A 21,089-nucleotide genomic window follows, 5' to 3' on the forward strand; every position below is an offset into this window, starting at 1 on the left:
CGATTTGGAGATGTGCGACATCTTCTCAGCCATGGAGTCTCTTGGGATCGATGACGATGAAGGAGTGTAGGTATCAGCGTAAGAATCAAATTAATATGGGTTTGAGTATGCAATGCCAATAATTTAATTAACTAGCCTTTAGTATTACGCCTGGTATATATTTATTATATTTCGGGGGGATGCAATATGTCTAGTCTATTTCCGTCCTTGATCAATTTTGAAATGGTCGGTCTATTTCCGTCTGGAGGTAGTAAGTACTAACTATTTTGTTTTTGGGTTTAACTACATTACTTGTACGTTAAATAATAAAACCTCCACTTTTCGATTTGGCCTGTTGGAAGTTTTTAGATGAGGTGCAACATACAGTAGTATTAATACTACTGTACCTCCGATTGGAAATGATTGATAGGTTTCACTTTGTTGAGTCGCATCTCAGTCCAAATAGGTTATTGCGTTGACAATGGTATATTCCATGTAGAGAATTTCACTAAAAATCCGATTTTAATGCTTAGAAAGTCCTAATTAGAATATCTTAGAAGTTATGGTCAAAATGGATCAGGAATGATGCGCAATTTTCACTGTGCTTCCGTATAATTTAAACCTACTATTAATACGTAGTATACTAGTACTACTGATTTCTCGTGAACTTATATGGTTATAGAGGTTTAGGTGGAGATATGTGGTAACGTACCAGCAAATACTATTAATAGTACAGGAGAATGACAATACCTGTATAATATAATAGTAGTTGTACGTAACTGGTAAACCTAACAGTTATTTCCAATCGGCGGTACTACGTAGTACATACAGTATTATATAGTGCTACCGTTCACCGGCACGACAGTACAATGTGAATAGCCCAACAAAAAATAGAACTTCGATAACGTTATCACCTTTATAGATTTCATCTCTCTGCAATTCCGCACAATTATTGACTGTGAATTCATGAATCGGACTACGTGGCCGACCCGACCAGGCACACAAGCATCTGTTGCTGTATTTGTCAACAACGACACAACGAGGATGTTGAATGCGCAAGCTTCAAGTCCAAGTCTGAGCTACAGTACTGCTTGTCAAATCCAGCGCGCGAAGGACAGCTTGTTCTCCGTGATCGCATTCTTTACTTTGCACCGTCGTTTGGTTCTGCATATTGTCTGAGCTACGCTTGTAAATCGAATGGCCTTGGCGGCCTGTGGCTGTTGCGTACGTGGCGATGAGTGAGTGTTGTGTTGCATCAACTTGGTCAATGACATCACCGACTGCCCATCCAATCAAACAACAGTATTGGGTTCAACAAGTCCTCTGATTGGCTAACGTTTAGCACATCAATTCGACTGGGAGGGGTGATTGCATTGTCAAGGAACGGTATTGTCGGCGGGCCAAAACAGTTTTCGACGACGATGTTGCGCTTTCACAAGCAACGACTACGAACTTAATGTCTACAGTATTCAAGCCCTCCAGGTACATTCTTAGCAGCGTCAAATGTACAAATACAACCTCCGCTTGAATTCTGTACCGAATCGAAGGCGCAAGAGGGGGGGGTTGTCACTAAGATACCGGTATGATACGTCCTTGGTAGATACTTGACGAAGGCTTGGACGTGGAAGGAGAAGGATGGATATTGATGCCATGGCGTACCGGTACTATGATACGTATTGCTGTACTGGACGGACAGACGCTTTGCCAATATGGGTAATGCAAATCAACAGCGCATGCTGTTGACGGCCGAGAGGTTGAAAACGAGGTTGAAAACGCGTCGAGGTGGACGACTTCAAGTCGAATGATCAACATGTCTCCCTGCCTTTCTCTCCCACTTATATCGGACAAATATCCTATTTAGGACATTTGAACTTTTTTGCGTTGTGTGTTTTTTACGTGAATATCCTCGTCCTCCTCTCTCCCTTTCATTCTCTGATCTCCCGTGGACGCCGCAAGTGACATCCTGTTATCATGGCGACGGAACAACAGCAGCAGCAGCCCCAGATCGACGGCGCCAAGGTGTCGTCCCCCACGACGGAAACACGCACCTCCATGAAGGCGTACTGGGTCGAACACAGCTCGGACAGCAACGTCGAGACCATGATGTTGGACTCGAACGCGAAAATTCTGACCGAGCTCGAGACCCCCGAAATTCTGTCGAAAATGCCGTCGTACAAGGACAAAGACGTGTTGGAGATGGCGGCAGGAATCGGCCGATACACTGGTACGATCGCCGACCACGCGGCATCCGTGGTAGCCGTGGAATTCATCGAAGGCTTCCACACGACCAACGTCGAAACGAACGGCCATCGCGCCAACTGTTCGTTCATCTGCGGCGACGTGTGCGACTTGGAACGCCCGCATGAGTCCCTCGACGTCGTATTCTCCAACTGGCTGCTCATGTACTTGAACGACGTGGAGGTGAAGAAGCTCGCGCTCAAGAACCTTCACTGGCTCCGCACGGGCGGCGAAGTGTTTTTCCGTGAATCGTGCTTTCGTCAGTCTGGAGATGTCAAGCGTACGTCCAACCCGACGCAGTACCGCCACCCGAGCTTCTACATGGACGCGTTTTCGTCCGTGGTGATCGACGAAGGCAACGGCAAGATCAGCCAGTTCGAGCTCATCTCGCAATCCAGCGTCAACGTCTACCGCCGCGTCAAGAAAAACAACGGCCAGATCTGCTTTCGTTTCCGCAAAGTCACCAAGGACGGGTCCACGGAATCGTTCCAGCGCTTCTTGGACTCGCAACAGTACTCCACAGGCAGCATTGCGCGCTACGAAAAGATCTTTGGCGAGGGCTACGTGAGCACGGGTGGCCAGGAAACGACGACCGAGTTCGTGGCCAAGCTCGGGCTCAAGGCCGGCGAGCGCGTGTTGGACGTCGGCTGCGGCATCGGCGGTGGCGACTTTTACATGGCCAAGACGTTTGGCGTGTCGGTGGTGGGCATCGATTTGTCCACCAACATGGTGCATCGGGCATTGGAGCAGTCGGTGGCCGACCCGACCGTCGACGTCGAGTTCGAAGTGTGCGACGCCACGACCAAGGAGTACCCCGCCGGATCGTTTGACGTGATTTACTCGCGAGACACGATTCTGCACATTCAAGACAAGCTCGGACTATTTGAAAAATTCTACCGCTGGCTCAAGCCGGGGGGTCGTGTGCTCATCTCAGACTACTGCCGCGGTGACCAACCCCAGTCGGATCGATTCCAAGCGTACGTGGCCAGTCGTGGCTACCACTTGCTGTCCCCATCGCAGTACGGCGGCGTGCTCACGGCCGCCGGGTTTGCGGACGTGGTAGCCGAAGATCGAACAGAGCACTTCACCAACGTCCTCGAAGCTGAATTGGCGCGCACGGTGGCAAACCGCGACGAGTTTATCGCGCAGACGTCGGAGAAGGACTACCAAGACATTGTCGGTGGATGGGAATCGAAACTTACCCGATGCGCGGACGGCGATCAAAAGTGGGGCCTGTTCCTTGGCTACAAGCACTAAGGACCGACTAGCTGTGGACGGTAGCTACAGTATGCGCAATAATAATAATATTGTCGAAGTCGATTCGAAATTGGAATTGGGTGCTCACAGGGGTGCTCACAGTCAATCGAAAAAGATTAGCCCAAATCAACAGACAATCGACCGACCAATTAAAAACGAGATCACTAATCAAGTAGCCAATCAAATCCACTACACTTCGACCAATTCAACATCGAATTAGTATGCAAATTAGCAAGCCGCTACAAGCACGGACCTCGGTCCGCAAAGCCCTCTTGTACGGTCGATGGATGCGCCAAGATTGCGCACGCCCGGCACATGTGCGTGTCCCACGGAGGAGGGCGAAGGTGCGATGTCGACAGATGCCACACCCACGCAAGACGAGGGAGCTTCTGCATGCACCACACGCCCCAAGAGCGTCACCCTCTCAACAGGGAAAACGATTCCACCTGCCACGGGACGATTTTTATTTACGCCTTCCTGTCGTCAGTACACACACACTTCACACTTGGTGTGAGTGTCGTGGCTAGGTCAAGTTTTGGGCTAGAGTTACAAAGTGGCTACTCGGAGTACGTCTTTGAGGAGTGCCACGTATATATAGATCGAAGCCTAACTGTAAGAGAATGGATTGAAGAACCGCCTAAGCCAATCAAATCACGTCCCGCCCATTTTCTTCCAATCCAAACGTTTGACCCCTCCGCATTGGGCAAAACACATAACTTACTCGGTACTTCATACTAATATTTGTGCCAGCTTAAAGATCAAATGGATTCGAATTCTATTTGGCGAAATGACTCACATGTCCAAATTTGGGTGAAATGCACAACATCCACTGCGGCGGCTTTACGAGTGTTTTGTCGATTCAATAATATCAACGTGGCACGCCGGAGTAGTGGCTTAGCACATACTACCTCCGGCCGGGAAAATCAGATAACACCATCAAACAAAACACCAATTTTACCGATTTTCACCAAATGGCTGGTTTATTTCCGACTGGAGGTAGTACGATTCTGCTGAGGGCTCCAGTTTCGAATCGAATTGACAATACCTATCAATGATTTATTGCAGTGTGTCATGCATGCATTACAGTGTCACAGCTGCTGCTAAAATTCATTGGCTTCCAATGTGATCTTGCCCAAACATGGTCACCCTGAGCTACGCTGAGTGGCTGTAGCGCCACGTTCTTCGATCACACTTCATGTTTGTGTTGAATCAGTTCGTTCCTCGTACGCAACTTCCATCTCAATTAAGTTAATCGGATAAAAAATACATCCCCAACTCGTCCTTGTCCCGTTCATCACGAAGTGCGTTTGATGGCGCTACGGCTATATTTAGGTCCCCATCGCTGCCATTAATGCCGGACGCGTGGCTAGGGGGGTATTCTGGCTGGAGGGGGGTCCTGGCCAACATGGCTGGCTGGACGTAGTTGTCCTTTGGAAAGTCTGTGATGTGGTGGCCATACCGGCGATGTTGGTCGATGCGGACGCAGTCGAGGAGGGGCAAGTACGTGGCGGTGCGGGGATACAGGTTCAGTATGTTGACATGCGCGAAAAGCGTGAGGAACGGAAGGACGGCGGCGGCGACGACAGGCCCGGGGGCTTTCTTGAGCGACAGCACACCGAGGAGAGTGAGTTGGGCGACGACAAGTGAGGCAATGACAAAGTTGTACATGGGGTGCCAGCACAACCCGGTCGAGTTGAGCGCGGGGTTGTACACAAACAGCAACTGCCTCCGAAACACAACGTCGCTCACGACAAAGAAACCGTATGCAAAGTAGCACAAGACGGGGGACATGGGGCAAAACGTCAACGTGAGCAGGATGGCGAGGAAGTAGTCGGGGAGGTTCTGGCTGTAGGGGAGCACGCCGGGCTCCGAGGCGGGGGCAAGGCCGCACCACTTGGCCGCCCGGTCTCTGGGCGTGGATTTCGGCGCCAAGACAGAGAAGAGAACCCCGACAACGATTGGGCCAACGCGGAACAGCTCCATGGTCAACCCGAGGCTGGTCTTGACGATCAGGTACGACATGAAGCTGGCAGCTTGAGCGGGGATCGCTTTGGCGAGCATCGTGATAGCGCTCACGGGGTTGTCCACAAGGGCGCCGAGACTATCGAGGACTGACCCGACCACCACACTCACGGCAAAGATCTGGGTGAATTGGAAGTACACGAGCTTGTGCAAAAGAGACGTTTGAATTTGGGGCTCGGACAGGTGACCTTCGCGGCGAGAAATGAGCGTAAACATGACCGGGGCTAGCGCAGTCATGATCACAAGCCCGAGGGGGGTGAGTTGTTTGAACAAGCCTTCGAGCCACGGGTACGTGACAAACGTGGGGCCTAGCGCCGGGATGAGTTTCCGCAGCGACTCGACCGACGAGAACGACGTGACCACCGTCGACGGCACCGTCCAGAACAAGACAATGCCAATCGTGAGGTACCGAGCCACGAGTTGCAACGTGTTACGTACATGGACCTTCAAGCCGAGATTTTCCCAGTTGATGTCGCACGCACAAGGTGCGGCTTCGATGAGCATCTTGGTGGGTTTGGACGTTTGCAGAAGTTGCTGGGCCATGTGCGTGCCAAGGAGTGTGCGAAAGGTTACAAAGGCAGTGGGGCGCATGAGGGCAAGAAGGTACTTGGTCTCCCCTTCGATCTGTTGAAGTGGTCTGGATGTGGGTTTCATTGGAGTGCTCGTTTGTGGCATCTTGATGTGGTTCTGGCTCTGAGATCTCTCTACGAACGTGGAGCACTGGTGAGACTTTGAGCCCACGATATGGTGACAGTTTTCTGGTTACCAATGTCCGGATCAGAGACGCAGCTGGCGTCTTCAAGACAGTTGTCGGCCATCGCTTCGTACAAGTGTTTCTGCCGTGTTTCCAGCTCGTCAATGTCCACTTGGATGCGGTAGTTGAGTCGGTCCAACTTGGTGCCAAAGTAGTCGATGGCGTCGACGGTAGTACCCCGGCTTTTCACGAGATGCACCGGTCGATGATTGTTGCGACCGCTCTGGGTCCACTGGGTGAGCGCGCGCTCGAGTTTGCACCGATAATGGCTTCGTTTCGCCACGAGCTTCTCGAGCTGTTTGCAGTCCACAGCCACGACCACGCTGTGAATCGCGTTCGGAAACAAGTGGTTTAGATATGTGGTCAGGCTCTCGCACGTCCGCAGTTGCTTGGGGAGGTCGTGGATCACGACGCTGTACTGCTGAACGTATGGCTGGCTCAGGAAGTGGTGCCGCCTCGCGACAAAGTCCTTGTACTCGCGGTGCAGCAAGTACAAAGTGTAGCCTGAGATCGCATACATGGCTGCCACTGCCGCCCTACATAACCACCACCAACAGCGTCTAGTTGTTTTTTGTCGTATGAAAATGTTGTATGTCTACCAGAATCGAGGGTCGTTTTCACGAAGGATGTTGAGCGCAATGCGCTCGAGCGCGTCGACATCGTTGCGAGTCCACTGCGCCGTGGCGTAGACTGGAAAGAGCACTGCCGACAAGAGCACGCCACACGCTGCGATCTTGCGACCGAGCCGAATGAACCTCACGAAACACAGTCCGTCGAGGCCGCATGCGTCCAACACTTCGTCGTCCGTTAGGCCAAGCGTGGGCAAAACCCATTTGGCAAAGCCACCACTGCTGCCTTGGGTTGATGCAAATGTCATGGGGCATGCATGCACTGGGGACCGCGACCGGCACGTGTAGAAGGACCGCGTCAGGTCGTGATCGCGGACGATCTCAAACACGATCAACGACATTACAAGGATGGGGAAGTAGATTTTCGTGGTTGTCCACACATGCAGGCTATTGTCCAGTCCTCCCGACGACGTAGCGGCATCGTCACTGTTCATGTTGTCTAATGTGGTGTACGACGAATTTCACGAGCAAGCTGTAACGGTCAATATATGTAACGGTTTACGTAACGGACCGTTACATATACTGGTAGTAAAAGACTGCAAACGAAACTCTTCACTGTCCAATCGTAGCCACGACAGCAAATAAACGAGATGCATTAAATAATGGTTAGGCTATAGCATGAAGTACCATAACTACCGGTAGCTTATATTTACTTTCCTACTCGACTTGATATATATAAATGATAGGTACTCGTGTCCCGCTAATAACTAACCACATCCCATTCTTCGTGCGGCCGACACTTTGCATGTGTAGTAGCTGTGGGCGTGGGGTGCAAAAGAGCGTGTATTTCGGCCAGCAAAGCATCCACATGCTGCCCCTTGACCGGCGTTGCAACCATCTCCAGTGGAGGGGAATGCAAACCACCTTCTGGAGGCTTCGGCGTCGTTTCGTCACGCACTCGCTGCTCGTACTGCCACGTGTCCTCTTGCAATTGCGTCTCCATGGCCACGCACAGTTCCACTTGCGCAGCGGTTTTGTCGGCGGCGTACACCACCACTTGTTGGGCCAGGTCTAAGAAATCGATTTCCAGGATGGGGAAGGCAGCCCCCGACGATCTCGACGTCCAGTCACCACCTGATGATGCACCATCCTCCAATTGTCCGTCCTCGTGCTGATCCATATCGTCACCGTCGTCGTCGCCGTCGTCGTCACCGTCGTTGTCTTCAACTCCATCGTCCTTGTCACTCAGCCACTTGCTCTGGGATACACATCGCTGCTTCTTGAGCCCGCGCAACTCACGTCGGATCGCATTGGACTGGCTCTTGGCAGTCGATGCCGTGAGCAGCCGCGCCGACTCTTCGCGTAGCCGCATCATTTCGAACTCCATATCCATCATGGCGTCGTGCATGACGTCGATGTAGTGCTGTGTCTGCGTGAGCTGCGGTTCCATCGCCGCGGCCTTGGCCAGGTCCGATGAGAGTCGACTCTTGTCGCGGGACAAGGTATTCACCAGAGATAGAAGCTGCTCGATGCGGTCGGCGCTGGCGTTCGCCTGCATTTGGAGGTTGGCGTCGGACTCCGCCAGCGCGGTTTCCAGCTCGAGGATGCGCAGGTCCTTGGACTCCAAGTGGCGTTGCAGAATCGCGTACTCGACCTCTAAATCGTCGCATCGTTTTGACAAATCGTCGTACACTTGCCACGTCACCATCGATGAAAGGCTGGGGTGGTTGTTGCCAGAGTGTGCAGGGCGTCGCTTGGACACTGGCGACGCTGTGCCACAAGTGGCAATCCACTGCCGCTTCTTATGGCGCGAGTTTGGAGGTGGAGATGACGCTGATGTTGGAGGTGGTGATTTCTGCTGCGGTAGATGTTGCCTCGAAGGGAGAAGGTCCAGGGTTTGCTCGGGGGACTTTGGGGTCGGAAGCGGCGGACGCCGCCTCATTGATGCATGTGTGGGTTGCACGCCGTTGTTGTTGGAGGTAGTGTTGTGCATACCTCCTTGGCTCCGTGGTTTCTGTCGACTCTTGTTGGCCATGGCGGTTGCAGACGCGGCTAGGATTCTTCACCTTGCCTCAACCCCCGCTGATAGTTTGGCATGTCATAATAATATTGCAAGCCATACAACCCCAAATGTATTTTTATACATCACGTAGTGTTGTCGTCGCACGTGTGATTGGTCCGTGGATTGTTGAAGTGCAAAGTGCCCATGTGTTGGTTGGTGGGGAAAACAAGCAAACACGCACCATCCTGGTGGGCGAAAACCAAATATTATGCGTTTTAGTAGTGATAAACGCACTGGAAGCACTGATTTGGATGGTTTAGCCCAAATACGTGATGGCGGGAAATGAAAGCAATACAGTACCAGAAGATATGTACGCTTTGGGGTAGGAAAAGAGTACAGTACCAAGGCGGCGATGGCTCACTTCTGTTGCCGATACAGTACTGACCGTGTTTTAATTCCGTACTTCGACGCCTAATTAATCATTGGCGTCCATGCAGCAACTTCAACAGACTGCACATATACCTGAGATGAGTGCGTTGCATTCATCCAGGTCCTGTTCAAGGACTACAATATGGGCACGTCGTGCTCTCGAGTGGCAGTCGTCGAGTTCTCGTTGGATGGTTAATCCTCATAGAGCCAAGCACCACTACTAATTGTGAACAAACTCGATGCTGCTATACATGATCCGAGGCCTAGTGCCAAGTGCGACCTGCACCGTGGCTGTAAAGTCACCCATTTCAAGCGTCCACGTCAGCATCGTAGGGTCTCTCGAAGCCACTAGTCGTCGTTTGTACACGCCGTACTGCATCCAAAGGTCCGCTCCGTGCAAAGTCACCACGAGCGGTCCGTAGTACTCTGGTGAGTTGACGGCACGATACGTCCCCACAAGGGCCTCTTTCGTCGCGTGTGGGATATCCACGCCAGGAATGTCCCATGGAATTCCCCCGTAGTAGTGGGCATCGCAGGGCGAGGGCGGGAACAACGCGTCGACTTTGGCTAGCGACTCGTGGAATTGCCGGTCCAGCGTTTCCGTGGAAATATCCAGGAAGATGCCGACAATGTATGTTCGCATGAGATCCAGCGTGGCAATGTCACTGAGGCGGCCACTGAACGATTGGGCGTTGGCCACCAAGATCACCCCCAGCCCGAGCGACGGCAACCATCCGTTTCGAGTGTGAAACGCAAATGTGTCGCCTCCCTTGTCCATGTAATGCTGGCCATACATCATGTCCCCCACAGTGTCAAACCCGTACCCAGCGGTAACGGCGTTGCCGTCAGGGTGAAACTCGTACCCCGAGAAGGTTGCAACCTCGGGGGGCATCGGAACCACGTTGTGGCCAGTGATCAAGTCGGAGATGGCAGCCGAAGAACGAAAGATACCAGCCCCTTTGCGCAGTAAAAACGCCGAGAACTTGGCCAAGTCTGACGGCGACGACAAGATCGAGCCCGCCGCGATGTAGTGGTCCCCTGGGCGGATCATGATCATGGTGGAATTGAGCAAGGAGTACGGCCCGAGCACTGTTCCGTTGCAGAAGAAGTGGCCTCCAGATAAAACGTTGGGGTCGCGGCTGTCGAGCGCTCGCCCTACAGTGTCGTGCATGCCAAGGGGCTCCCAGATGGTCGTTTTCAAATACTCGTGCCATGGTTGACCGGTTACACCTTCGACCACTTGGCCCAAGATCTCGAAGTTGAGGTTGCTGTAGGCGTACCCAGGGCGGATCTGACGTGTAGTGTTGAAGTGCCGAAGGGCACGGACGAGGTCCTTTTCGGTGGCGTACACCCCCACACCGATAACGTCATCGCCTTCGTGGCCCCCCAAGACCGAGTTCATCGCCGCGAGATCCGCCAACGTCGTGAATTTGGTAGCGTACGAATCGGCCAGTTGAAACCACGTCAAGTGACGTTGCACTGGGTCGAGCCAGTTCAACCTGCCGTTGTCCACCTGTTTTGACCGTCGTGAGATGGAAGATGACGTTATCAAGAATATTCCGACGTAACGTTACGAGATGGGCGATGGCGACGGCAATGAAAGTTTTCGAGAGCGAACCCACTTGAAAGAGGCTGTGCGGTGTGACCGCCGCGTTAGGGTTGCCATACTACCGGTAGCCAAGAAAGGAAGGATGGTGGCGAAGGAGGGGATGGAGTACACCTAAGAGCTTACCCCGGTGACTCCGAAACCTTGAGCAAGGACGGTTTCATTCGCGTAGACCACGGACAAGGCAATGCCTGGTGCGGCGTAGGATTTCATGGTTTTCTTCACGAAGGCAATGGTACGCGCTACTTTTTCCTGGACGGAACTCCTTTCGGTGGTGGCGATGCCAGCTGCGGCTGGGAAGTCACCCGCTAGCCGTGGCTCCCACACAACTCGATCTCGGAGTTTTACGCCGTGTACACTAGCCGTGCACCACAGTAGCAAGACAAGGAGAGTGATCGTACTGGTTCGGTAAGCCATCTCCAGACAAGTGTTCGCCGCAAGTCAACGATCACGAAGTGCAATCGGCCAACTGCAACCTCAAATCGTTGGCTGATTGGCTAAATTCGAGAGAATCGTGGTTTTGTACAGTAGGTACCACGTGCTGTACGCAAACTCAACACACGTTAGCTCGTAACGTTAAAGCAATAACACATCATATGGCCCGGTGTACTAGTATAACAATTATGGGCCCACACATTTCACTCCAATTGTACGTCAACGGCAAGCGCGTGTCAATGCTGGATATTGATGTGAAGTTGGTGGACTTGTGGCAATGCCAAGTCCGCGGGGGGGTTCGGCAAGACGTGGTGGTCGACGACTGCATTAGGTGTCGATGGTACAGGACTTTGCACGGCGCTTGCTTTCGCCGCGGAAAGCGGAGGAAGGGGCTTTAGATCTGACTCGGACGATTTCGGCTGCCCCCCAAACATCCTACATATAATCGAGCATGTCAAAAGCAATGTTCCACGATGTGTGTTCAATACATATCGTCGTACCGGAATTTGGCCCTGGTATTCGTGCGTTTGTGTTGAAAGGTAAACCCACACCGCAAGATGCACTTGACTGTTTGGACGGCACTGTTCCTGTCCATATCCTTTTCTTCCGACGTCAAGTACACATACGGCACGAGTCCGTCGTGCTCCTTGGTAGCGTCATTTCGTCGCGGGCCATACACCCAACCTTCGTGCATGCGCTTTTTGGCCCACACATCGTGGGAATTCTCCGCGAGGAGCTCCACCAACGATGTGAGTTCGCTCGACAAGTCGATGTCCGTGGTCGTAATCGGTTTCGGAACGTACGTTTCGCCTTGCGGGGCCGCGACGCCAAACTCAACATCCCACACTTGTGTGATCCCGCCGTCGTCGCTGGGGGCCAACGTGGTCGAGGCGGGGGGCGGATGCAACGATGCCCCCTTCGGGTGGATGGTATACCCCAGCGCTTGGATGACTTTGAGGGTTTCAATCGACGATTCCCGGTCGTATTGCTTGGCGTTGTCAGTCAATTGCCCATACGACAACTACGGGGCACATACAATGAGAAACGTTTGTTCCGTTGAAAAAAATACAGCAGGAGAACAGGCATACCAAATCGGGGTGCAGTTTCTTGTCGTTGTCGCGATGGGGCCCCCACTTCCACCCTTGGGCAATCCGGCTCTCGGACCACACTTCGTGGGCATTTTGGGCGAGGAATTCAGACAATCGGGCAATGCTGTTGGGGAGGCGGAAGGCCGACGTATCGGCAGGGGCTGGCACGTACTTATACCCCACGAGCTCGCGCTTGTCCAAGGGTAAGAGCGCTGTGGGAAACCGCTCGACAAACGCAATGGCTTCGTGGGTCACGCACGTTTCCAAGTCGTGGCTCGGGATGCGAACCGCGCCCTGCCGTGCCTGCTTTGCCAAAAACAGCCGGAACTGGCGCACGAGTTCGTCAAACCGACACGACGACGACGCGCTGTCATCTTGGACAGTTTGGGCCCGCAATAACATGGCCAAGTCATCATCCAAGATGAGGCGTTTCCTTCTGGACATGAACTTCCCGTTTGACGACGATTGGAATCGACGACGCCACCATGACATGGTCAACACGGCACCCACGACAGCGGCAAGCCGTGCGAGCAGGTACTTCACCCATACACGTCTGGACACGACGCACGTTTCGTGGCCGGTGAGTATGATCTCGCCTTGGTATTTGACCCGACAGCACTTGATGTGGCTGCCACTGCCTAGCGCTGAATGTACATGATGCAGCCCGAAATGCGTTCGAGGGGACAGCGGCGGTTTGTCGTCGGCGGGGTCGTCGTTGGCGTCGTGCGCCAGATACAAGTGTTGTGGACCGAGCACTTCGAGGCAAATGCGATCAAACGTAAGCGACCCGTCGTCGAGATCTAACACCATGCCAGGCTCGAGCTGTTCGATCATGGTTAATGGCACGGCGGATTTCGAGTACAACGGCACGTAAGTGACGGGGAACTTGGTGTAGTTTAGATGGCGCGTGGGGTGGGCTTTGGGGGGCAGGCCGCGATGCGTCCCCCCAACGCTGCTGAGCCGGGTAGTACCATCCCCCCGGTCAAACGGCCGGGGGAACCACCGAATGCACGTGCGCACGACGAGAAACGCGAGGCGAAATTTGGTGCGCAACCTGGCACGCTCGGCCATCAAATACGCATAGTCCACGACTAACACGCACGAATTCCCCACGAGGGGTACGGGGTCTTTCCGACTAAACTTGACGCGCCACCGCAAGTCTTGTACAAACGACTCGAGTTGCTTGACGACGTCGTACTCGACGTACTCTTCTTCGTCGGTGGCAGCGGTGGCGTGAAGCAGGCGCTTCTTTTTGTCGTCCGATTCGCGCTTCGCGGCTTGGGCGAGCGTGTAGTACTCGCTCAGGATGGCCACAAACATGTTTACCACGATCAGAAACACGAGGATCATAAACGAAAAGAAAAACACGCCCGACATGACGGGGTTGGCGGCTGCAAGGGACGAGTAGTCGAACGCCCCCAGGAGCATTTGAAAGCACGCCGTCAAGCTGTCCGAGAGACTGCGGTAGTCTTGCGAGTGCGTGCCAAAGAGCAGGAACCCCATGATCGCATACCCAAAGAACACAAACATAAAGATAAACACAAACGCAATCAAGTCCCTCGCGGCGAGTCGAAGCGTCTCCCACAGCATGTTGAGGCGGGTGTTGAGGCGGAGGTACTTGAACACGATCGCAGCGCTAACCAGGGCCAGCGTCGCCCCCAAGTTGTTGATCGTGTCCACTCGGTCAGCCATCGACGTCAATTCGACAAAACAATCGCGGCCACTACATACACCAGTCAAAACCAAACGTTGGTTATGGCAGTCTCTACGTAGTGTGTCGTCTTCAGATGATGCATAAATACATTGCCAGCCACATTCTAACAATTGGATGCTATCAAACCTCCATCAATCAAACTAGCCCGTAGCAAAAGTCATGGTATCCCCATATATGTAAGACTCGAGCATATTATGAATGTCCACTCTTTGTGGTCAGCTAGGTGCTGCCCCTTCAACCCCGAAACATCCCCCAGACGAAAGAAGTCTAAACAATAGGAAGCCGGCCCACACTCGTTCCCATCCCATTGCTTTCATCTGGGGGATCGATTGGAATGAAATGTGACGATGTTGCAATTCTTCACATGATACGACATTTCCGACTTGGGTGTACCTCGTGGGTGTGGTGCATGATATGTCTTGAATAACATGCTGCAGCAGTGGCACGGCGTAGTGGCATTCCACAAGGTACATAAACCACGCAACTACTAGCCCGTACAAACACACGAGCTGGATCACTTCAAAGTAATTCCACGCAGATTTCGCATACGACAGAACACCGCCGTCCGCAATCGACTGCACCTCGCGGTAGCTAAACCCCACGGTGACCAGTCCCAAGAACACCATGAGCAAGCTCTGCGTGTCCAGCGCCACCGCCTGGATCGAGTGGATTTCGCGCAGCTCAAAGCTGCTCACTCGGTACGATGTTTGGATGCGGTCGGTGGAGCTGATTTCAAACAGCACGTGCAGCTGGCTCACGACGTCCGTGCTCGGGTTGTACAAAGCCCACGTCGCAGAAACGTACCGGGTGCTAGGCAGGACAAGGTTCTGTGCCAATGCCGCCAACATGGCGGCCCCCACGTCCGCGTTGTCACGGGGCAAGTACACCGTATACCCTCCTAGAAACCTCCCCACCATCGTCAAGTCAACCATAGTCAGCAACAGACTATATTGATTCATCGCGTACAATATGTTCAACCCCCACCCAATACAAAACCAAACAATCACAACATAAGAACTCTTCCTGCAAAAACAACTTAACCCTGACCCGGTAAGTATTCATCAAGATCAACACTGCAAACTGCCTTGTAGAAGAAACGTTAAAGGCAAACTGAAACAAACCACCAAAAAACAATCCCAAAACTGCTTGGAAAATCTCCTCTTACCAGTGCCATAGTCCATGCGAAAGTTCCACAAATTTGGCGTGTACAACAACGACCTGTCCAGAGTTCGCAACCCGGTTTCGTACACAAATGACCCTCCGTAGCCGTCATCTCCATACGGAGCCGTGTCTTGGACGCCGTGTTCAAACGCAGGGTAACAGGACTGCGCGGGGAAGAGCGAGACGAGCGTCGACGCCACGGTCCGACACAGCTGGCCTTGGACGCGGCTAAACCGGATTTGAACGCTGGACACGCGAAAACTGTTGCGCTGGGTCGTGTTGTAGTAGCCAGGGTGTAGCACCCCCTGGAACCACTGCCAGATGTCGTCAGGACACGCCACGTCATCAACTGTCTTTTTGTACGATTGGTTTGGGAACTCTTGCGACCAAAACAGCTGGTCGAGACCGTCGTTGTGCTCGAACGGCACTTGCACATGCAGCTCGCACAGCGTCACGAGCATGATAAACAGAAACACGAGGTACACGGCCAGTTCCTTGTAAAACAACGTGCGTTTTTCTTCTTCGAGGGCGTATTGCACGCGTTTGATGTGGATGCGCATGGTCGAGTAGTACGCGACCTTGGTTGCCAGCCGTCGGGCGTCGGTGGAAGGAGTTGAGGTGAGGTTGTTGCTACTGCTTATAAGAGTTCGACGAGTGGACCACTTAACCTGACCCGCTGGCTGGGCGAAGGTTTCGACTTGTGGACGGGAGGGCGACAGCGGACGGAGAAACGTCCGTCGAGCCGCCGTAGACGACAACGCCCTGCCCTCCTCGGGATATGTTCGGGCACTCATGTCAATCGTGGCGCGACTCGGCATTTTGAACCATCCCAAAGTTACAAAGGGGGAGGTCAAGGGGGAGGTCAAGGCTATCTTTAGAAAGTCCCATCGTTTCATATTTCGTTGGATGATTTGACTGCCACGTAACTTCGCACGCCATACATTCGGATATGAGGCGATGCAAATCGCATGTAGTACTGTACAATACATCAGTAGCACTCGAAGGGCCATGTGGCAACAGCTCCTGTGCAGTGGGCTTGGCCAACCGCACCAGGAAGGTCGGGGGCACAACAAAATTCAGCAGGGCCTCGAAGGATTCTTCGTATTTGGCGTAGGCATTGCAAAATACATACTAGTATATTAATATCGACGGCACTTGTCTGATGCGGATGTATGATTCATACGCTCTATCAATTGAACTACATCATTCGTTCGTTCAGCTACTATACATAACCATCAAAATCGGTAGCTACATATTTCAGTTCATGCATCATAACCAGTACAGTCAGTACATGGTCAACTTGCCAGCACACACACTGTAAATGTCAGAGCTCCATGATTTTCAGCGAACCCTGCTATCGACCGGGAAACCTGAGCAATTCACCGCAAGGCCAAACATACTGGTAACTGTAATTCTTCGAAATACATGTGAAATTGCTGCAGCAGGCCATCTCCCCTGAGTATCGAAACGACGAAATAAAGGATAGTAGGAATCGTGGAAATAGAAGAGCCACACTATGTATTACTAACATTAGTAGTACCTACTTCGAGTTAATGTGTTAACCCTTGAGTCCCCAGAGCCAAATCGATCAAGACCTCGTCCAAGCACGTCTCTCCTGGAAGCTCCGTCTCGGTCATATTTTCCGCCTTGTAACCAATGAGCCTGTGAAACTCGGCCATCTTGCCTGGGCAGCGTCCTTCGACGCCACCACTTCCAACACCTGCGCTTGGAAACTGTGGCGCTGACACCCCCGCGCTATCTGGGTGTGTATGGTGCCCTGTCGAAGGCGAGGCAGCGTCAACTGCACTAGCGATAACGTTGAAATTTCATGAGGCCAACATGAATTCACCTATGGGCTCAGTTAGCGTTCGCGAGCTGTATTTACTCTTGTCCTCCACCCCACCCACCCCTTGGAAGCTATGCCTGTATTACCAAACCGTCCACCAAGTACAGTAGTAGGAATTGGGGTTCAGAGGATCAGGGTGTGAACATTTCGATAGGCGACCTCCGACATAACTCTGAAATTCAAATGGCAATAAATACTACTCCGGAGTACTAGTATTCACGAAGGTTCGGCTACAGGCTAAGGGTCCTCGGGGCCTCCACAGTGTCCACCATGATACAGTCCAAATCGAATAAGAACTCATCCAACTCACTCTATGGGAGCCGTGGAAGCTCCAACTCAACCACGTCGTACGCCATATCGACTGTCGACTTGGTACATAACTCCGCCAACTCGCGTTGGTAATCAAAGTCGATTGCATTTGACGCTGCGACCTCCTTTTGGCGACTATGGCGTTGGCACAACCCGCGCTGTCGCGTGTGGGCTTTGCATCCCCCGACGGTACAGTTCCGACCGCCTCCGTGTGCCACGCACCGGTGTCGCGCGCGTGCTGTCTTGGTGCACCCGTCCACGACACACGTAGTTTTGGTGGACGATGCACTGTGTTTGCAGCAGTACGAACCGACCCGGGCGTTGCCCTGGCACCCCTCATGCACGCATTGGCGTTTGCCTCCGTGGCGTACACACAGCCTTCGCGCATACACTTGATTGGAGAAGTCGCCGATGGCGCATTTCCGGCGGTGCCTCTGGAACGAGCATGGTCGGGTGCGGCAGGGGGGCGTGGGGGCATCCGTTGAAGCCACACGTGGTCATGATTTGTCAGTTGGAATGCAAACGTTAAATGAGTTGGATCATGGGCGTGAGGTCCGATGAAGACGCTGCATGAATAACCACCTGCTCTCTAACGTATACAACCGCAGGTCCGGTTTCTGAGCACCCTGAACGAACCATTGGCTAACGTTACAAAATATCATGGAAATCTCTGTGGACACTGCGCTTTCCACTTACTGTATGTACCGGAAGCACTATACAGTAGTGCTTGAGCACTTGAAACTTGACTGCCTGACGTTGCTTCGGTGAAGGATTGTGTTGAAACTTTGACCATTAAGAACAAGAGATATGATTACGTAAGCAACAGTGGGACTCGCTCTTAGGAAATTAACCTGAAATGACGAGGGCGCCGTGGATAAGATCATTTGGAACATCCAAGGATGAGTGAGGACTGCGCATCGAGGGTATGACCACCGTCGATCGTCATTTGCATGCTTTCTAACTTAACAATAGCGTTAAGTCCCCTGGGAATAACGGTATGCTTAGTATGTACAGTGCAATTAACAGTATTCCATGATGACGTTACCGTATACTCCGGAGTATACCTTGGATTTGGACGGGGGCAGATTTGGGCTGACCCAATGAACTGCACCATGACGTTTGGTATAGGTGGTGCTGGTACAAAATGCACTTGGTCAGTCGGGGTCGCCACTTCGGGCTGCACAGTATAAATGGATGTTTCATTACTGGCAAATTTGCCATAAGGCTGAAGTGTCGATATGCCAGGGAGTGAATACGAACCCCCTCCGAAAGGACAAGAAAGTTCAGTTGAGAAAAGTTACGATGCGGGGGAATAAGCACCCCGCGCTGCCTCGCTGGCCTCGGCAACGTACCGCCCATACTGTAGCACAAAGGCCGAAACTATGACCCTTAATTTGGGGTCCCTAGGAGCGGGTACTAGTTTCGTGTTATATTTGAATTTCAAACATCCACATGCCTAGCTCGGTCATCATAAACAGCGCTTGTTTAGCCAATGTCACTTCCATTGGTTCGTCCTCGTCAGGGTCAGCCACGGTGATCGTAGGCGACTGGGCTGCTCTAGACGCTCGCCGTTCAATTGCATCAGGGACGCGCGTCGGTTTGACTCGCGTGTCCACTGGATGTATACGATCCCCATCCGACGATGTACTTGTTCCCACCTCTTCGTGCAAGATCCGCCGATGGCGCTGGCATAACCCCCCCTGCCTGGCATGCGACACACAGTCGTCTACGCTGCACGCCCGGAACCCGCCATGGCCGACGCACTTTCCTCTGGCTTGGGCGAACCGCGAACACCCGTCCACAATGCACATGGATTTCTTCCCGTGCTTACAAGGGGTACCAGGTGCGCAACCTGCGTGATTGCACGAGGGGACTCCTATACAATAGTTATACCGACCGGGCCAAATACTGTAATGACTTGTGCATACCACTCATGGACGCACGAGTATACTTCACGGCGTGAGGTGCTGGACGGGTTGATGATTGACGCGACCGACCACGAACCGTTGGGCTTTTACAACGGACGGATAAGGCAGTTGGTCCTGGCGGTTTCATGAAACGAGTATGACACTGCCACAACACTGAAGGGATGCAATTCTCGGAGCGTGTTGATACATAACTAGCACGACATTATGCTCTTACGAAGCTTTCCGTTGTGTTTGAGTCTAGTTTTCGATAATGTGCTATTCGATGTACTTACACTACACAGGTGGTACAGAGGGTCTCGGTCAAGTACTGAATTGCTTTGCAGCACCGCCTGGCAGACTTGAGCGCTCTGCAACATTGTATTGAAAAGGCTTACTGTGCGTAGCGTGCAACTTCCAGTGTACAGACGAAGAAAATCAATACTTCGAAGTGTATATACACAGTCGTCGAATTTTCTCTTTTATTACTCTGCTCGTGTTATAACAGTACATTATCAACCTTATCCTACTGGACTTCCTCAAGTGTACTAATTGTAAGTGATAATGCTGACCATGAGGTAGCAGTCCAAGTCGAAGACGAATCCATCCAGGTCGGGCTCGCTTGGCATCTCCAGCACGGGCAGCTCGGCGAACACTGCAAAGTTCGTGTTGGTGTCGCTGGTGAGGTCGAGTTCCTGGACTTCAACGGGGGAGTTGGAATTGTTTTCCCTGTTGAGAGGGTGACGCTCTTGGGGCGTGTGGCGCATGCCGAAGCCCCCTCGTCATCCATCGACAGCGCACCTTCGCCCTCCTCCGTGGGACATGGACATGTGCCGGGCGTGCGCAATCGACCGTACATGTGGGTTTTGCGGTCTGAGGTCCGTGCTTGGAGCACAACGAGCCATTTCGGGCGTTGCTAAGGCGCCCGCAGACGACGCAAGGTCGCTTGCCACCGTGACGAACGCACAGATTCCGAGCTTACACTTGGTTTGGAACAAGCGTCGACGTTGCATAGCTGTCGGTGTTTGTGAAACGAGCACTTGGCCGAGTGGGGCAAGGCGGGGAGGCCGCATCCGTTGAATGAGCACATTGCACTTGTTGATACAGTGTGGAAGGCGTTAAGTTTGAAAGTGAACGCTCGACCAAATGATGACAAACAGTGGGTGGGACGCAGGACAACACATCCATGCGACGCCTGTGCTTTATGTACGAGTGTTGGACCAACACCATATGACAATAGAGAGTTTCGCAACTCATCTTTATCATTATCCTCAACTGCTTCTGCCAAAAGCGGAAGTGTCCCTGTCAAAACTAATTTATGATACTGTGAAAACTTATTCGGAATCATTGGATTTGAACAATTGTGATGACAATCGTCATTGTCCTCACAGCCCGTTTGGCCGATAATCGCACCCATGGCCACCCCGACGAAGCGCCGCAATTTCACTGAAGACGACGACGTTATGCTCCTTCGCCAAGTGTCGCTGGAAATGCCGTTCCAAGCCCGACGAGGACACGTCATGGAACGTTGGGCTGACGTTGCTTCGGCCTTGGAAATGGCTGATGACTTCCGACGCAGTGACATCGATGCCAAGAGGGCATGCAACCGCTTCATGCTTTTGCTGGATGCCCATCGAAAGGCAAACAATCAGTCCCAAAGAGCGTCCGGTGTTGCAGAAGACGTTAGCGAGAAGACAGTGCTCCTTGATGACCTCTTGGCGTCATACGAATACATGTGTGGCTAAAGTAGTAGCCATTGCAATGCTGTTTACTAAT

The 21,089-nt window shown here is 52.6% G+C and overlaps 8 protein-coding genes across 9 annotated transcripts in view; 2 read left to right on the forward strand and 6 right to left on the reverse strand.

Moving 5' to 3' along the window:
* Window positions 1-1,372: 1,372 nt before the first annotated feature.
* Window positions 1,373-3,550, forward strand: H257_08283 (hypothetical protein). The gene is made up of 2 exons (XM_009834109.1): window positions 1,373-1,461; window positions 1,580-3,550. The coding sequence occupies exon 2, from the start codon at window positions 1,951-1,953 to the stop codon at window positions 3,472-3,474; it is 1,524 nt and encodes a 507-aa protein (XP_009832411.1). The 5' UTR covers window positions 1,373-1,461; window positions 1,580-1,950; the 3' UTR covers window positions 3,475-3,550.
* A 1,141-nt stretch (window positions 3,551-4,691) lies between these two features.
* Window positions 4,692-7,338, reverse strand: H257_08284. 2 transcript variants are annotated; one of them, XM_009834110.1, is made up of 3 exons: window positions 6,850-7,338; window positions 6,263-6,786; window positions 4,692-6,200 (listed from the first exon to the last, which is right to left on the reverse strand). In XM_009834110.1, the coding sequence occupies exons 1-3, from the start codon at window positions 7,311-7,313 to the stop codon at window positions 4,723-4,725; spliced, it is 2,466 nt and encodes an 821-aa protein (XP_009832412.1). In that variant the 5' UTR covers window positions 7,314-7,338; the 3' UTR covers window positions 4,692-4,722. The 2 variants fall into 2 exon arrangements, with proteins under 2 accessions (XP_009832412.1, XP_009832413.1); XM_009834111.1 differs by having other exon boundaries at window positions 6,263-7,338.
* A 146-nt stretch (window positions 7,339-7,484) lies between these two features.
* H257_08285 (hypothetical protein) lies at window positions 7,485-7,989 on the forward strand. Its single transcript, XM_009834112.1, has one exon. It carries the CDS (start codon window positions 7,559-7,561, stop codon window positions 7,892-7,894), a length of 336 nt encoding a protein of 111 aa, XP_009832414.1. The 5' UTR covers window positions 7,485-7,558; the 3' UTR covers window positions 7,895-7,989.
* A 1,389-nt stretch (window positions 7,990-9,378) lies between these two features.
* On the reverse strand, window positions 9,379-11,323 carry H257_08286 (hypothetical protein). The gene is made up of 3 exons (XM_009834113.1): window positions 10,983-11,323; window positions 10,825-10,917; window positions 9,379-10,763 (listed from the first exon to the last, which is right to left on the reverse strand). The coding sequence occupies exons 1-3, from the start codon at window positions 11,271-11,273 to the stop codon at window positions 9,471-9,473; spliced, it is 1,677 nt and encodes a 558-aa protein (XP_009832415.1). The 5' UTR covers window positions 11,274-11,323; the 3' UTR covers window positions 9,379-9,470.
* A 103-nt stretch (window positions 11,324-11,426) lies between these two features.
* Window positions 11,427-16,048, reverse strand: H257_08287 (hypothetical protein; the record flags this gene model as incomplete). Its single annotated transcript, XM_009834114.1, has 5 exons — window positions 11,427-11,726; window positions 11,792-12,312; window positions 12,380-14,102; window positions 14,487-14,991; window positions 15,259-16,048. 5 exons carry the CDS (start codon window positions 16,046-16,048, stop codon window positions 11,528-11,530), a joined length of 3,738 nt encoding a protein of 1,245 aa, XP_009832416.1. The 3' UTR covers window positions 11,427-11,527.
* A 1,363-nt stretch (window positions 16,049-17,411) lies between these two features.
* On the reverse strand, window positions 17,412-17,910 carry H257_08288 (hypothetical protein; the record flags this gene model as incomplete). Its single annotated transcript, XM_009834115.1, has 2 exons — window positions 17,412-17,735; window positions 17,800-17,910. 2 exons carry the CDS (start codon window positions 17,908-17,910, stop codon window positions 17,412-17,414), a joined length of 435 nt encoding a protein of 144 aa, XP_009832417.1.
* A 926-nt stretch (window positions 17,911-18,836) lies between these two features.
* H257_08289 (hypothetical protein) lies at window positions 18,837-20,080 on the reverse strand (the record flags this gene model as incomplete). The annotated part of the gene is made up of 2 exons (XM_009834116.1): window positions 18,837-19,235; window positions 19,886-20,080. The coding sequence occupies 2 exons, from the start codon at window positions 20,078-20,080 to the stop codon at window positions 18,837-18,839; spliced, it is 594 nt and encodes a 197-aa protein (XP_009832418.1).
* A 149-nt stretch (window positions 20,081-20,229) lies between these two features.
* H257_08290 (hypothetical protein) overlaps window positions 20,230-21,089 on the reverse strand; it is a gene marked incomplete at both ends in the record, with an annotated part of 2,728 nt that continues 1,868 nt past the window's right edge. The window contains 2 exons of the mRNA XM_009834117.1: window positions 20,230-20,407; window positions 20,727-21,027. Coding sequence (XP_009832419.1) covers window positions 20,230-20,407; window positions 20,727-21,027 — 479 coding nt within the window. The remainder of the gene's footprint in view (window positions 20,408-20,726; window positions 21,028-21,089) is intronic.

This window comes from Aphanomyces astaci, assembly GCF_000520075.1.
Source record: "Aphanomyces astaci strain APO3 unplaced genomic scaffold supercont1.18, whole genome shotgun sequence".
Classification (NCBI taxonomy): Eukaryota; Oomycota; class Saprolegniomycetes; order Saprolegniales; family Verrucalvaceae; genus Aphanomyces; species Aphanomyces astaci.

Coding starts and splice junctions, on each gene's coding strand:
- H257_08285 (XM_009834112.1), top strand. CDS start 7,559: ATGATAGGTACTCGTGTCCCGCTAATAACTAACCACATCCCATTCTTC.
- H257_08284 (XM_009834110.1), bottom strand. CDS start 7,313: ATGAACAGTGACGATGCCGCTACGTCGTCGGGAGGACTGGACAATAGC. Junction 6,787..6,849: donor GAAAACGACCCTCGATTCTG/GTAGACATACAA, acceptor GTGGTTATGTAG/GGCGGCAGTGGCAGCCATGT. Junction 6,201..6,262: donor CGTCTCTGATCCGGACATTG/GTAACCAGAAAA, acceptor CCACGTTCGTAG/AGAGATCTCAGAGCCAGAAC.
- H257_08283 (XM_009834109.1), top strand. CDS start 1,951: ATGGCGACGGAACAACAGCAGCAGCAGCCCCAGATCGACGGCGCCAAG.
- H257_08286 (XM_009834113.1), bottom strand. CDS start 11,273: ATGGCTTACCGAACCAGTACGATCACTCTCCTTGTCTTGCTACTGTGG. Junction 10,918..10,982: donor AAGGTTTCGGAGTCACCGGG/GTAAGCTCTTAG, acceptor GGCTACCGGTAG/TATGGCAACCCTAACGCGGC. Junction 10,764..10,824: donor CCGTCGCCATCGCCCATCTC/GTAACGTTACGT, acceptor CGGTCAAAACAG/GTGGACAACGGCAGGTTGAA.